Genomic DNA, 15035 nt, shown 5'->3' with positions numbered 1-15035 from the left:
TTTCTYAAAAGCATTAAAGGTTTCAAGAAAAAAATGGAACCTTGGAATGTTTGTATTTTGCAGATGTCCTTYTGAATATGATATAAAAAATTCAAAATGTTGCACGTTTTCAGTTTAAAAGAAAGATAATAACAAAAGTTGTTCTCAGCATCATTTTGATAGTAGATATTTAATTGGCAATTAAAGCTAATAAAGAGAATATGTGCAAATATAACTCACGTCTGATTTTCCAGTTGAGTCAGTRTGGAAGYAACATCATGGATAATTCCCCCAGATTTTTGAATTAATAGCATATTTTTAAAAATATGCTATTAATGTAAAAGCTTCTAACTAAAATTTCCCAAGATTAATCTATACTTTCACTTACTTTTCTTTTTTTTCAGATGATTTAAAACAGTATTGTTTTTTTCTTTTAATTTCCTTTAAACTGTTTTCAAACTGAATGAATCATTACATAATACCTTGTTTTTTGATAATAACTTCTAGATGTGCATTATTCTTATAGTGTTATCATAATCAGTATTAGCAGTTTATTTATGGTAAAGGATGTAGTAGGTTTACAAAATAAATTTCCTTTCTTGGAAATGGGTATATCAACAGTTGGACATGACTAATTGAAAGGAATCAGTTAATTCAGGCTTATTTGATTCACAGTGATCATATGATAAATTTTGGTACGTTCATAAAATGTTCCTTACACACAGTAAGAATTAAATCACAGAATCACAGAATAGTTAAGGYTGGAAGGGACCTCTASAGATCATCTAGTCCAACCTTCCTGCTCAAGCAGGCACACCTASAGCATGTGGCACAGGGTGGCATCCAGGCGGGTTTTGAAGACCTCCAGAGAAGGAGACTCCACAACCTCCCTGGGCAGCCTGTTCCACTGCTCTGTCACCCTAACAGTAAAGAAGTTSCTCCTCACCTGGASACGGAACTTCTTGTGCTTCAGCTTGTGGCCATTACCCCTCGTCCTGTCRCTGGCCACCAGTGAGAACAGCYTGTCCCCTTCCTCCCTGCATTCTCCCTTCCTGAACTTATACATATTAATCAKATCCCCTCTGGGCCTTCTCTTCTCCAGAGAAAACAGGCCCAGCTCACTCAGCCTCTCTTCRTACGAGAGATGTTCCATTCCCTTAATCATCCTGGTTGCCCTTCTCTGGACCCTCTCSAGAAGCTCCACGTCCCTCCTATACTGGGGAGCCCTGAACTGCACCCAATACTCCAGGTGTGGCCTCACCAGAGCTGAGTAGAGGGGCAGAATCACCTCTCCAATCATATGATCTTTTCTCTGTTTACATCTTTCTCCCTGTTATCTATTACTTTCATTTAATTTGTCATGACTAGGGAGTCTTTATGAACTTTGGAGGCTGTAATATTCCTGGTCTTTAAAAGTTGTTTATACATACAGTGAAGTTATTTTAATCACATATAGTATTGTGGACTTTTTTTTCATTTTTTAAACAGTTTATTATACCAGTCAAGAATAAAATTTATCTTTTATGTTGTAGAATTTTCAAGCTAGCAATCACATTTTTTTCTTTTTTTTTACCTTCATGCAACATCCCATTTTGGTGAGAACTGCTGTAATAATGACTACTGCTGAGAGCTTTGCCTCTATCTCATATAATGTGTGGAGTAAAATAAGTGGCAGTGATGAAACAGACTCATCTCTGCAGAAACAGAATAGTGGGTTCAGCTCACTGATAAAAAGAGTAAAATAAAATTAAATACAGCTACATGAAACAGGGATAGTGTGGATTTTGCAAGTTTCACAGAGGGTCCTCTCTTGAGAGCTCAGATTGGTCAAAAGCTGAATTTGAAAGCATTTTCCCACCTTCTGTGCTTTATAAGGTAATTTACAACTCACATTCTGCTATGTTAAAAAGGTTTCTGTTTTATGTGGTTAGTCCATTTCTGACTGAAAATAGCATGTACTGTGGAGGAAGTGGGACAACCTCAGGGCATTCAGCCATTGAAGCACTCTTGGCCTGAAACACTGCACTCTGTAAACACATAGTAGTGTCTCTGTCCAAATACCACATCCTGTCTGCCTGTATTCAGGACCATGTGTATTTGGAGAGCATAGCGTGGGTTTGAGTAGGGCTTATGACAGGTTCACTTATATAGAGCCACCAAACCAAGATGGTTTAATAGGGAAGCAGATGTGTAACTTCCACTTTTAAGTGTTTTTCAGTATTGTCCCCAGTCATCCACAAAGGAGGTGCAGCTAATGCAGCTAAGAATAAGGTGAACAGCTCAGTGGCCAGAGGCCTTGGATTGTCACTCCGGTGGGCTATAAAGGTCAGGTTTCTCAAGGATGAGATCAGCCCACATGGTGCTTGTGTGCATAATAAAATGAAAGTGGATCAAATGTTTGTGTTACATCTTGCACTGATGAGGATGAAAACCAAATGTGAGTCATTCACTAACTTATGGAGGCCTTTTTTTGAACAGGACATTAGAGCTTGCAAGGTATTTATTTTTTGTACATTGTTTCCTAGTGTCACAWTTCTCAATATTTTTGCAGGATTATTCTTATTTTCTAATATCTAAATATCTAAATGGAAGGTGTAAACATGTGGGGCAAGATTCTTTTCCATGGTGCCCGGTGATAGGGCAAGAGACATAGGCTCAAATTGAAACACAGATAGTTCKATATGAATGTAAGGAAACCCTTATTACTGTGATGGTGACAGAGAACACTGGAATAGGTTGCCTAGAGAGGTTATGGAGTCTTTATCCTTGAGTATATGTAAGAAGTATATAAACAGGGTCCTGTGCAGCATATTCTAGGTGACTTGATGTGAGGAGGGAGGTTGGACTAGATTGCCAGAAGTTCCTTCCCACTGCAACCATTCTGCGATTCRGTGAAGATATTTCTGGAAATTGTCCCTTAGTTTTACAGGTATTTCCTTAGCAATATTTACTTTGGAAAGTGTATTTTGCAGTTTATCAAACAAAAGGTCAATACTACATCAGAAAACTAAAACCTGTGTTTTCATGGCACTTACAGTATTACAGTTACCATTCACATACCATAATCTTAATAGAGACAGGTATCAAAATGCAAAATATAGTTTTAATTAACATTTCTTCCATGTAACATTTTGGTGAATAAACAGCTACCTTACAATACAACTGATAGGGATAATTGTTGTTCTTTCTTCTATCTACCTGTGGTTGAATGTAGTTCTATTACGACTTTCAGAAATATAATCAAATAGAATTAGAAATTATTATTTGAATTTATTACCACTACAGTCCAGGTAGAATTAAAAAAGCTATAGTTATTTCATTCAGGTAAATAAGAGATCATGCATGTTCAGTCAGATAATGTTCAGGAAACAACCTCCCTGAAATCTTTCTGAAGATAAATAATGTTTTGGACTTTAGTTTTGGAGCTTGCTTTACCACGATGTTTTAATGTGGCAGCTAGAGAAGCAGGCAGCTAGACAGCTGCAGAGTGCGTCCTCTGCTCTGTAATGCAGACTCATGGTGATAATGATTAAATTCAGAAGAAAATTCATTCAGATATGTTGAGGCACAAGCACAATCAAGAACCTTAAAGTGTATTTGATGGAAAGAGCAAATGTAATGATGTATCTGCTGGGAGATAGTGTCATATGGAATAATATGAGAAATTTAATAACATCCTTTTGGCAATTTCAGAGAAGTTCTTTTTCTGATCTTTTCACTGTTCTTATCTTTCTTGTACTGTTTTATGAATTAAAGACTTTTTAGGCTATTGTAGGAAATATATCTTTTCTTTCCCTATGACTCATTTAATGTATATACTTCTGGTATCACCACACTTCATCAATTATGTTATCCAGTCTTCATCTCTACAGCTCTTACAACATTTTTTGTATTCTGTAATGGTAGGTAATAGAAATTGAGTTACATATTTTTGGAAGAAAAGATTGAAAATACTGGATTTGACTTTAATTTATTTCTGCATAAAATGTTACATATTCATTACTTGTGTAACTTATGCTGTTCAGCTCAGTAAGCATTTTACTTGTGATATTAATCGTATGTCATTTAAAGCTAACCATATGTCTTAGAATATTGCAATTATGTGAGCAGATTGATCTTCCTTTATATTTTACTATATTCCTCAAAATATTTTTTTACCAAGTGATTAATTAATTTTAAAATGTGTATAAATGTTTTACCTGAAAAAATATGTTAATCATGCTTAAAATATTATCAGATTTAAATTTAGCAATATATGTGCATTTTTATCAATTTAAGTAGCTTTGCACTGACTTTTAATGGGATCCTAATTATACTTGGCTAGTAGAACTTTTTTTGTTGTTGTTTAACAGTAAACATAGCTTATTCACAAAATGTAACTGTTGCTTTTGCTACTTGCTTATTGATACTTAGCTCTCATTCAATAGACGAATATTTTTATATTTATATTCAATAATAACAAACATGCTGGCTATAGTCATATATATATCATATATTAAAATATTTTATATTTATGCTTATATTCTCAAATAATAAAAACAGTAGTAACTTTTCATATTTGCTAAAGATATATTAAAAAAGTGGTGCATTTTTCATTACTCTGCTGCTATGTGTTTCCTTGGAAAAGTGAAGTTTTMAGTATTTCCCTGACTAAAGTTCCAATTTCATGATTCGTAACTTTTAGTGTTGATGTTTTCCTATAAAGACAAATTTAAATGAGGAAGAACCGATTTACTAAATGTGTATAAAACTGGATATTTTTCTTTAGTACAAATTTATTCATATAAACACACATTTACAACTTATTCCACTCAACACAGTTGCATGTGTTCCACTCAACACGTGAGTTACAGTAAGATGAGAATTTGCTTTTCAACAGCTCATCCATGGGAGGATTCATTCAGACTCTCTTTGCTCACAAAAAAAAAAAAAAAAAGAAAAAGAAAAAATAATCAAGTTACATTAAACCATGTCCTTTAATTAAAAAGGTCTTTTCTGTCTCAGGTTTTCTTCACTGATTTCACACTGAAATATTATTTGCTTGGAAATCACTGAGGGAAACATATTGTTAGTAGCTTGGCTTAAGAGTTTTTTGATGAGATGAACAAATACCTAGACTTCTGAAGGAAATTCAAATTATTTGCATTTTTCTCCTCTAATTTCCTAAAGTAGATCTAAACTTTAATCACCATGTGTGCTGATGTTTCTCATAGATCATCTGATAAAATGTCAATGTGGCTGATRTTGCAAACCTACTTGCAACAAGAAAATCATACAAAAGTCTTTAATAGTTTCTCTTTCGGTTAATGTTAAGAGTTTGATGGGCAGAAACTTAGCTTTTAAGCTTTTCTATTATAGCTTTTGATATACAAACATATTTATTTTCTAAAAAGGAGTTTATAATTTCTGAAGTTGGTAAGAGACAGAGAAGTTCATATGCCTTCTAAAATCACTGCAGGAAAACAAAAGGTTCCTTTTTATTTACTTTTTTTTTTTTTTTTTTAAGTAACAAAAACCTTTCTCCTTGATCCCTGTTGACTTGCTATTGGAATTGCTAATTGCACTCTACCCTTTTGCCTCCTTTTACTTTTTGGTTTATATAAAATATAAAACCATATTTATCAGAAAATTGTTTTTGTTCCATTAATTGAGTTTGCAGTGAAAAATACTATAAATTTGTCATYGCAGTAAATTTCCTTTCAGGTTGGATTCAATGCCAGTCATGCAGATAAAAATATTTTTATCAGTGGAATGTTCTAATAAATGGTTTATTGTGAAAACTTGCTTTTTTATTTATATCTTGTGAAAGGAAATCTCCCCTTAAGCTGCCTATTTCTGTTAAAGGTCTCATAAAACAGCTTGGATGGTCTTAAGTATTAGAATTAACTATAGAATTAACTTGCCAGTACAGACTGGGGACTGACCTTCTGGAGAGCAGCCTCAGAGAGAGACCTAGGGTCATAGTGGATGACAAGCTGACCATGAGGCAGCAGTGTGCCCTGGTGGCCAAGAAGGCCAATGGGATCCTGGRGTGCATTAAGAAGAGCGTGTCCAGCCGGTCAAGGGAGGTGATCGTCCCTCTCTACTCAGCCCCACATCTGGAGCATTGTGTCCAGTTCCGGGCTCTCCAGTACCAGAGGGATGTGGAGCTGCTGGAGAGAGTCCAGCGCAGGGCTACCAGGATGATCAGGGGCCTGGAACATCTGCCCTATGAGCAAAGGCTGAGGGAGCTGGGCCTGTTCAGCCTGGAGAAGGGAAGGCTGAGGGGGGACCTCATCAGTGTCTATAAATACCTCAAGGGAGGCAGTGAGGAGGAGAGGCCAGCCTCTTTTCAGTGGTGGGCAGGGATAGGACTAGAGGAAACGGCCACAAGCTGAGGCACCAAAAGTTCCACAGGAACTATAGGAAACACTTCTTGACAGTGAGGGTGACAGAGCCCTGGAACAGGCTGCCCAGAGAGGTTGTGGAGTCTCCTTTGGAGATCTTCAAAACCCGCTTGGATGCAGTCCTGTGCCACGTGGTGTAGGTGACCCTGCATGTGCAGGGGGGTTGGACTAGACGATCTCTAAAGGTCTTTTCCAATCTTAAGGATGCTATTATTCTATGATTATTATTCTTAATTTCCCTTGTAAGTCTTCCTCAAAACTGCTATGAAAATCTATCTGCTCTCAATGTGAAATTTTGTTTGTTTTTCATGAGGCCTGTTTGGTTTTGTTAATGTAATTCCCAGTTCACTGTAGCCCCTATTCCATTCTAAACACTGGGAATTAGAAAAAACAGTGCTTAGGTTTCTCGTAGAAAAAGATCAAGAAAATGGGTTGGGTTGCATAGAGTGTGAGAACTTAACCTCTGGGAATCTTTATTTGCAGAATATCTGTATTTATTACAAATACTACCTTAATATGTTAATGCTATATTAAATTAGTTGCATTCTGAACAAATATGCTTATTATTGGAATACRAAATATATTCCTGTATGCACCTTTTGCATATTCCTTAGATGGAGCTCAAGATGGAGCTTAGATGGAGCTTTTGTAAGATGCTGTTTTCTAGGATTATATGTAGCTAAATATCTTTACTAAAGTAAAAAATATCAATTATTTAGCAATAGTTTACAAAAAAAAAAAAAAAGAAAAATAACAGTATTGTTATTCTGGGTGAAATAAAGACAGAAATAAAGCATAGAGTTTGAGTAGAATATTGAGACAAATATTTCTATCATTGTAAAAAGAGATAGATCATCTCAAATTCCTCATAATTTATTGGGAGCAAATAAACTGCAGTGTCCAATAGTCTTGTATCAAATAGCATAGTTTCTTCTGGCAGTATATTTTCACTTACCCTCACAGTGAGGCATTAGTTTAACAATGAATTTATGACTTGAGGAAAACTTACCAAGTTAAAAAGCACCCATTTTTTTGCAGCAACAGTTATTTTATGAGATTCTTATCCAGGTATTCAGCCAACCTAATCCTGCTTAGCTTTTGGAACCTGATGCAATTACAGGCTATTGTGATAAGGCTAAGCTTACTACTCAGGTTAATTTTATAGTTATGTAAGGTCAGAGCTTGCTGCATTTAGAACAGTTTTCTCCTCTTTTTTTATGGCAGTATTATGTTAAGTTTGTCTCACACTTTTACAGTTTCCTATTTTTGTCCTTTAGTTTCCTCTTTATGCTTAGCTTCTGTTTGTTTGGTTTCTTCGTACTGCAACAATCTTGAGATAGTAAATAAATAAGAGCCATAAAGCTCTATTTAGAATTACGTGCCAGCAGAAGGGAAGAGGGAAACAGAAAGTAAGTGAACCATATTTATAATACAAAGTCTACATTTGTGCTTTCTGTTCACCACAGTGTGGCACTAAATAACACTTAATTAATTGCATTAATTTCTTCAAATGAATTAACATTTTTGATATGTCTTTACAGATTCTTCTGTCATAATAATTGCACGTTTAGTTAATAGTGGAATAATACCTTTGATTTGTGAACACAGATGTGCCTTTTTGGCGGGGGGGGAAGGGTATAAATCAAGTTTTCCCAAAATTTTCCATGTTACTGAAACTAAGAGCAGCAATATCAATAGTTGCTTTTTGGCCCATGCATATATTTAGTCTCTATCAAACTAGGTTCCCAGCCCCTGATTTTACCAATCTTCCTAATATTACAAGAAAAACACAGCCTTCTATTGTGTGATGACCCTGCCTGCCTAGTGAAGTGAATAGAATAGAAAAAGACTGATATTACTAGTACTTCTTTTATTAAAGAAAATCTGAAGTTTACTATTGTTATCACATATCTATGGTAAAGGTATATTAGGCAATTCTTGATGTCASTTATGTGCACATGAATATGCATATGCCAGATTGCAAGGAGGACTCTATCTGAGGGTGACCAGTTCTTGCTCAGATACATAGGTGCCTAATAGAGTCTTGGCTGGTGCCATTATGTTATCTGCACATTGTTAACAGTTCATGCTGTTCTTTATGTAGTCCAAATACAAAATACTTCTGATCTTCSAGGTCAAACCAGTTTTATCTTGAGTTAACTTTGCAGAGACAAGCACATGTGCTTGTAAGAGTGCCAGCAATAGTTGTCAATAGTTGCCAATAGTTTGGCAAGATGGCATTAGCTTCTAAACAGCTCTGTAACCTGTTCCCATCAATCTTGGCAGGATCAGAGCCTTACTTTTAAATACTGAATTTCAAGAGGTAAACACACTGCAATTCCACTAAAAATTATAAAATTTAAAAATAAATGAGTACACCTCAGGAAATGTCATTGTACCTATACAGAATTAGTTTTCTTTGCAGTTACATTACATTTTTTCCCATTCAGTAAAGGCAGGGCACATGCAAATTACAGAGTGAAATAATGTCTTACGTTATTCTCAGGAACAAAGCTAACTCAAACTTCATATTAAAGAGTGGTATTATATTCTAGGCACAACCTCTTTAATTATAGCAGTCCTTGTAAATTTGTTTGGGGGGAATGAATTGCTAAGTAGCTTTTGAAATTCTTATTTTCCTTAGTGGAGAAGACTAATGAAAAGTGTGAATTTCCACATAATTTAATGAAATCCTTCATTAGTGAGAAATTACACTTGTGCTCCATGTTAAATTTTGTGCATGGAATGTAACTCTTGTAATTTGCTTAAAATTGGAAGGAATCTATTAACTTTACAGGATGGTGACTGATTGCTATGCCATTGGTATTTTCACAAGCAAAGCAGTTTTAGATGATTGTTATAAACAGCATGCTAAGCCAAGTGCTGAAAGTCAATATAGCATTATTTTTCAGTACCTTTTTTCAATTAAAATGTACTCTTTTTGTAATTCCACAGCTGACCAAACAGGAATGTTATTCATAGGAGACGCAATAATACAGGTCAGTAAATATTTGCCTATTCCACAGACATGTTTGTTTCATACTTATCTTTCTGTTTATTTCATTAACTAACAAACATTTCAAACCATTTTCTCTCTATCATATCTGTTTTTAGGTTAATGGTATTAATGTAGAAAGTGCTACCCAYGAAGAAGTGGTAAGTCATTCTTTTATAACATTTTTTTATAACATGCAGAATATGTCCATATAGTCTGTCATACATGTGAAAATTAAGAGTTTTATTTTATTCACAGTTCTTATAGCTTCTTTATAGGTACCTTTCTGTGACTATTCTTCACAGTCAGATATTTTCACTTGTGGCATTAACATGCTATTCCAGTCAAGTCTCCATTATCATTTACTATAGTTTTACATTCCTTAGGAAAAAAAAAAAAATCAAAGCAGAAAATAATATGGCAAGAAAGCCAAATCTTTTTAAGTTAAATCCATTCTTTTCAGTGGAGCTCAACTGCTCTTCTCAGAATAACTTCATCAGTTTCACCAAGGAACATGTGATGATTTTTTTTCTTTTTTTTTCTTTTTTTTTTCCTCATTTTTCTCATTTTTTTTCCTCTCCTCTCCTCTCCTCTCCTCTCCTCTCCTCTCCTCTCCTCTCCTCTCACTCTCCTCTCTCCTTTTCACTGTACACTGGCCTATTTGCAATAAAAATTGAATAGAATGAAAACAGAAAAATCTAAGAATGAATATTAAAATTGATTTCCCTATTTAAGAATGCATTTTAAAAATATGAAAAACATATTTAGCCTTCTTGGGGATGCAACCACAGGTATTGTGGAGGCTCACAATGCAGTCTTATGGGTATTCACARAAACAGTCTCTCAGACAGAGTAAATGTATAGTCTTTATATATAGATATATGTGTGTGTATTTGAAACTTTGTTTATGCACACAGTTATAACCTTTACAGAGTATAGTATGACTTTGTTATAGCTCCTGACCCACAGGGATTGTAGACGGTCCTGTATTGTGTTAATATATTTAAACAGTACAAAAAAAMCTTACCATTTTAGCATTGAAGAAACAGGGATTGAATTACTATAGTAAAGAATCTATTTTAACTGATGTTGAATGTTGAAAAATTAGATTATGTGGGGTTAGTGTCATGTTCCTGCTCAGGTGTTTAAAATTGCCTTCAGAACAATTAAAAGAGACTTATTTTGCAGATTATTTGTGTGCATTTATATATACGCAGCCACGTATATTTACATGTATATATAGAGAGAGTGTGTGTGTGTGTGTGTGTGTACGTGTGCATGCGCGCCCAGGGTAGTGGAGTAGTCACCATCCCTGCCACAGTACAAGAAACATGTAGATGGGATACTTAGGAACGTTGAATTTAAAGAGTGAAATTAAGCTAACTAGTGCCAGGACCATATACTCTTTCTGGAATATTCATTTTCACCATAACATTCAAGAAGGGGAATAAGGTTTTCCATTGAATTCTGTGGAGGTATAGCACTGTAAAATAAGCTTGAGAAGATTACCTGATATTTTGGAGACCAGTAATTCCAAATAGCATTCAGTTTGCTTAAAATAAAAATTATTAAAATGTTTTCTATATTGTTTTATAGAATTGAGATGCTAATAGCTTCTTTCTTCCTATAATTAAATGATAACCTTACCTCTTCTTCATTGAAAAGGCAGAGAGCGGGCAAAAGGGTTCTGTAAAATTGTTCTGCTCTTCGGGTAAAGAAATAAAAAAGGAAATGCTTCTTCTGAAACATTGCTCTTTTCTGTAATGCCTTTCATAGCATTTTCAGTAGATGCCTGCAGCCATACCCTAGATTAGAAAATTCTTATCAGTTGCTACTTCATATTACCTATGGCAGTCTAGACAAGAGATAAGCCAGAAGCTGCCAACTGAATTTACAGAACGTTGGTCGGCCTAAGGTATCGATTATGATAGTGTTTCTTTTACTTTCTCCTCCAATTTGTACTATACATCAGTTTAAGAATCACTTGTCCTTAAACCCTTGAACTAATGTGTTGACATKCAGAGAGGAGAGGAGATGGCTGAGATGGGAGCAGGCAGCGCACAGAGTATGAGCAGAGGAAACCTGTGGATTTTGGAAGCTACTGAAACAAATCATCATCTTATATCTGAGGGTATCTGAATGATTCTTAGCAGTAATACATTTCATCACATCTTTTCCCTGTGCTGGCATTAAAGGCAAGGCATTAGACAAGGGTTACTATTTTAGTCCTRTAATTACGAAAACATTATTGAGTTTGTTTTCCCAAAGAGAATAGACACATGCCAGTTGCACTGATTTAAATTAAAATGGGTGTCAATGCTATTTTTTTCTTCTACTGTTCTGATTATCTCATATGAAAAAACAAATCACAAAAATGTTTGCTTTCTCCTGCATTTGACATTGTTTAAATTGATTTAGCCAATTTATCATGTTTACTGTATACAGGGCATGGTTTTATACACTAGGAGATCGGGTAGACTGTGGACTTCTAAGAGGCTGGAGGACATTTTATTTATTGTTGTTATGTATGTTGAATTTTCTTGAAAGAATGATTGAGTTTTCTCACACCAAATAGAACCAGTTCRTATTCTGTCCATGTGCACTGCTTTTCTAGTATGCAGTAAAAATCAGTATAGATAAAAGTTCTTATCACCTGTTTTGTGTTTGCTGGCAATGTCAGTTGACTCACTGACAAGTGTATCTCAGAATAGTATCTGTAGCAATCAGCAATGACATGGGTTTTGTCAGTCTTATCAGCAAGGCAGAAATTATATGGGTAAAGAAACTAAAGTTGCTTTTATTACCTGGAGGTCATTTCTCTAGGTCAAGATAAAGTGCAGCTACATGGTCTTGCAGCCCATTTCTTAGTGCTGATTTTCTAAAATAATAATAGACAGGCTGGATTTCTAAAATAATAATAGACAATCTCAGGAAAGCACAGAGTCAAGTCTTTTATATTGGTGAACTGTCCTCCTGCTGCTTGTATTGCTATTGCACATACAAAACTTCAAACCTTCTGAAAGCTGTTCCTCACAAAACATCCCTTAACGACTGTTTTTCAGAACTAAGGAACACTCAAGAATTGTCAATGTAACTCAGCTATTCTCAGTAGTGAGGAAAGTTAGAGAAATTTGTAAAGTTAATCTTTGCACCGCACATAAGAATTCAATAAGAATCACTAAACGAAACATTTTGAAACAACTTCAGGCCATACAGCTGAAAAAAGCTCCTGAAGGGAAAGAAATCTTAGCAGACCGAGAGACAGATCTGCAAAGAGACATTTCTACAACCACAGCCTGCTATCAAAATCAGACTGGAGTTTGATAAAAGCATCAAGTAGTTTAGGAAGGGAATTATTATATGGGGTCTGAGATTAGGTAGGCCAAAGTTCCTGAAAGAAGGGAGAATGTTTTATTTTTTATTTTTACTTAGATTACAYTTCCTTGAAATAGCAGTTTACTCACCCATAATGAAATTTTCCATGTATGAATAAGGTACATGTTTTTGCAGTTGAGAAGAAATGCCTCAAGAAGTGTGTAGTTAATATTCCTAGGCTTGCAAGGATTGTTAGCCACTATTTGTAAATAGAATATGTCAATGCTAATCATCTCACCTCATCTGCTAATTATTAAGAAATTAATATTTCTTATCTCATATTTATTGAATTACACAGTCTTAGAATGTATATGCATATATGCAAACATATCACATAAACATCTAAAGTGAAATTTGTATGGAATTTGTGAATGCATGTGTGTGATCCATATAAWTTWWAAAAAAAGAAAAAAAAATCACCAAAAATTCAACATTATTTCACTCATATTCAGACAGGCAAGCAGACAGAATCCTTAAAATGGGGATGTGTCCAAATYTTGGCTGATATACAAGCAAAAAGGGCAAGTGCAGTATTTTTTATGTTGTACTTTGTGCCTGCCCTAGGTATAACTCAAAAAAAAAAAAAAATTCTTTATTCGGTCATCTGATAAGCCAGTGTTAAATCCAGTTGAGAAATTTGAGAATGAAGCATGTGCTCAGCACAGAATAAAATTTTAATTATTCCACATGGCAGTTTCTCTGTATGATAAATATTAGCAACATATTCAAATATAATAAAAATAAAAAGCAAAAATAYTAATGTGAATTTCATTTTAAATATCTTGCAGTTAAGGGATATTTGCACATTTCCATTTCATATTATTAGAAAATAGGTTTTGAATCTGTAGATAGCAACAATCTTAAGGACATCATGAATATTGATAAAATTCTGGATGACTGACTGAAGAATTGAAAATAAATTAATTTCTTTGAAAAATATATAGAGAGTTTCTCTATTGATCATTTGAGAGAAAAATATATTTTGTTTCCCTGATGGCTAATCAGATTATCATCCACTGCAGAACAAATGGAAGAATTTGTCCTAATAAAATGCCAGTTTCGTGTTTGTCCCAAAATGCCCTTTGAGCATTCAAAATTCTATTTCATCTGCATCAATCCTTTGAATTAGGTGATGTGTTCATTAAAATAAAAACTGAATACATGTTTTTTTACTCTCTCTAAAATGTTAAAGTCAAAATCTTTAATGTTATTTCCTTCTTCCATTAATACTTTGCTGTTAACAAAACTCAAAATTCACACTCCTTCCAGTGAAACTTAAATCAGGAATTTTAATAACTGTACTTGTAAAAAATTACTTTTCTTTTATATATTTCAGAGTAGCTTGTGTCAGCTGAGAAATATTTTTTGCAACATTAAGGGATGAGGAACGTAGCTCGCGGGACAAACTCTCAGTGTTTTAATTTACATTTAAATTTGGTACATTTAATTTTGGACATAAATCRGAGAGATTTATATCCAAATCAGGGCACCAAAGTCCTTATTTTTGTAAATTCTGCCATACTGCTGTAGGACGAAGTATTCATAAGCACCCTAGTATTGTCTACACTGGGCAAATCATACACTTACCATCTCTCTGCTTAGAATTTATTATAAAGAATTACTGGATTAAGCATTTCCTTGATCATTCAAAACAAAATAAAATGAATTATCTTGGATATCATAATGAAAGACCACTTTAATAGCAGTGGTCTCTCTGGGTCTTGGGTGGTGTGATCAGTCAGACSAGAGCTGTGTTGTGCATCTATTGCAGAACACCAAATGGGCTGTTTCTCTGGCTCTGAGATTACCTGGTTTTAAGCATGACTTACATCCATATGGCCAAACTTACCTATTGAAACAGTGGATATATATCTCCAGAATGCCTGTTGATAATGGCCATTGGACCAGGCTAGCCCAGGCCATGCCAGGACTTTATTTGAGAAAGAACCAGCTAGTCTACCTCACAACCATGCCAGGCTCTGTGTTAGCAGTTGCACTGTATGTAAAGTTGTGTCTTAATGTTTGATTTGTGTTCTGATTATGTTTAATTTACTAATATAAATGCAGCCATAATGATCATTTGTTTGAGATTACACAGTAACATTTACTGTGTAATGATTATTATCTATCATATTTGCATTGTTATCAATCATTTTGGCCCATAAGAAATTGCTCATTATGAAAAGACAGTATATAAAGTACCTTGGTATATAAGGATTGAGAGGTGAAAAATATGTGTCAGTCAAAAATGCAAAAGGTGATGTGGTAAATCACCGCCTGCAAAACCTAGTGTATGAAAT

At 34.6% G+C, this 15035-nt stretch overlaps 1 protein-coding gene across 1 annotated transcript in view; it reads left to right on the top strand.

Moving 5' to 3' along the window:
* SNTG2 (syntrophin gamma 2) overlaps nucleotides 1–15035 on the top strand; it is a 126919-nt gene that overhangs the window by 18680 nt on the left and 93204 nt on the right. Inside the window, exons 5-6 of the mRNA XM_026037069.1 lie at nucleotides 9321–9364; nucleotides 9480–9521. Coding sequence (XP_025892854.1) covers nucleotides 9321–9364; nucleotides 9480–9521 — 86 coding nt within the window. The remainder of the gene's footprint in view (nucleotides 1–9320; nucleotides 9365–9479; nucleotides 9522–15035) is intronic.

The sequence above is a fragment of the Nothoprocta perdicaria genome, unplaced genomic scaffold (genome assembly GCF_003342845.1).
Source record: "Nothoprocta perdicaria isolate Ctin4 unplaced genomic scaffold, notPer1 scaffold_19, whole genome shotgun sequence".
NCBI lineage: Eukaryota > Metazoa > Chordata > Aves > Tinamiformes > Tinamidae > Nothoprocta > Nothoprocta perdicaria.
The sequence above is the reverse complement of the archived record's forward strand: the minus strand, read 5'-3'. Positions and strand labels throughout refer to the sequence as shown.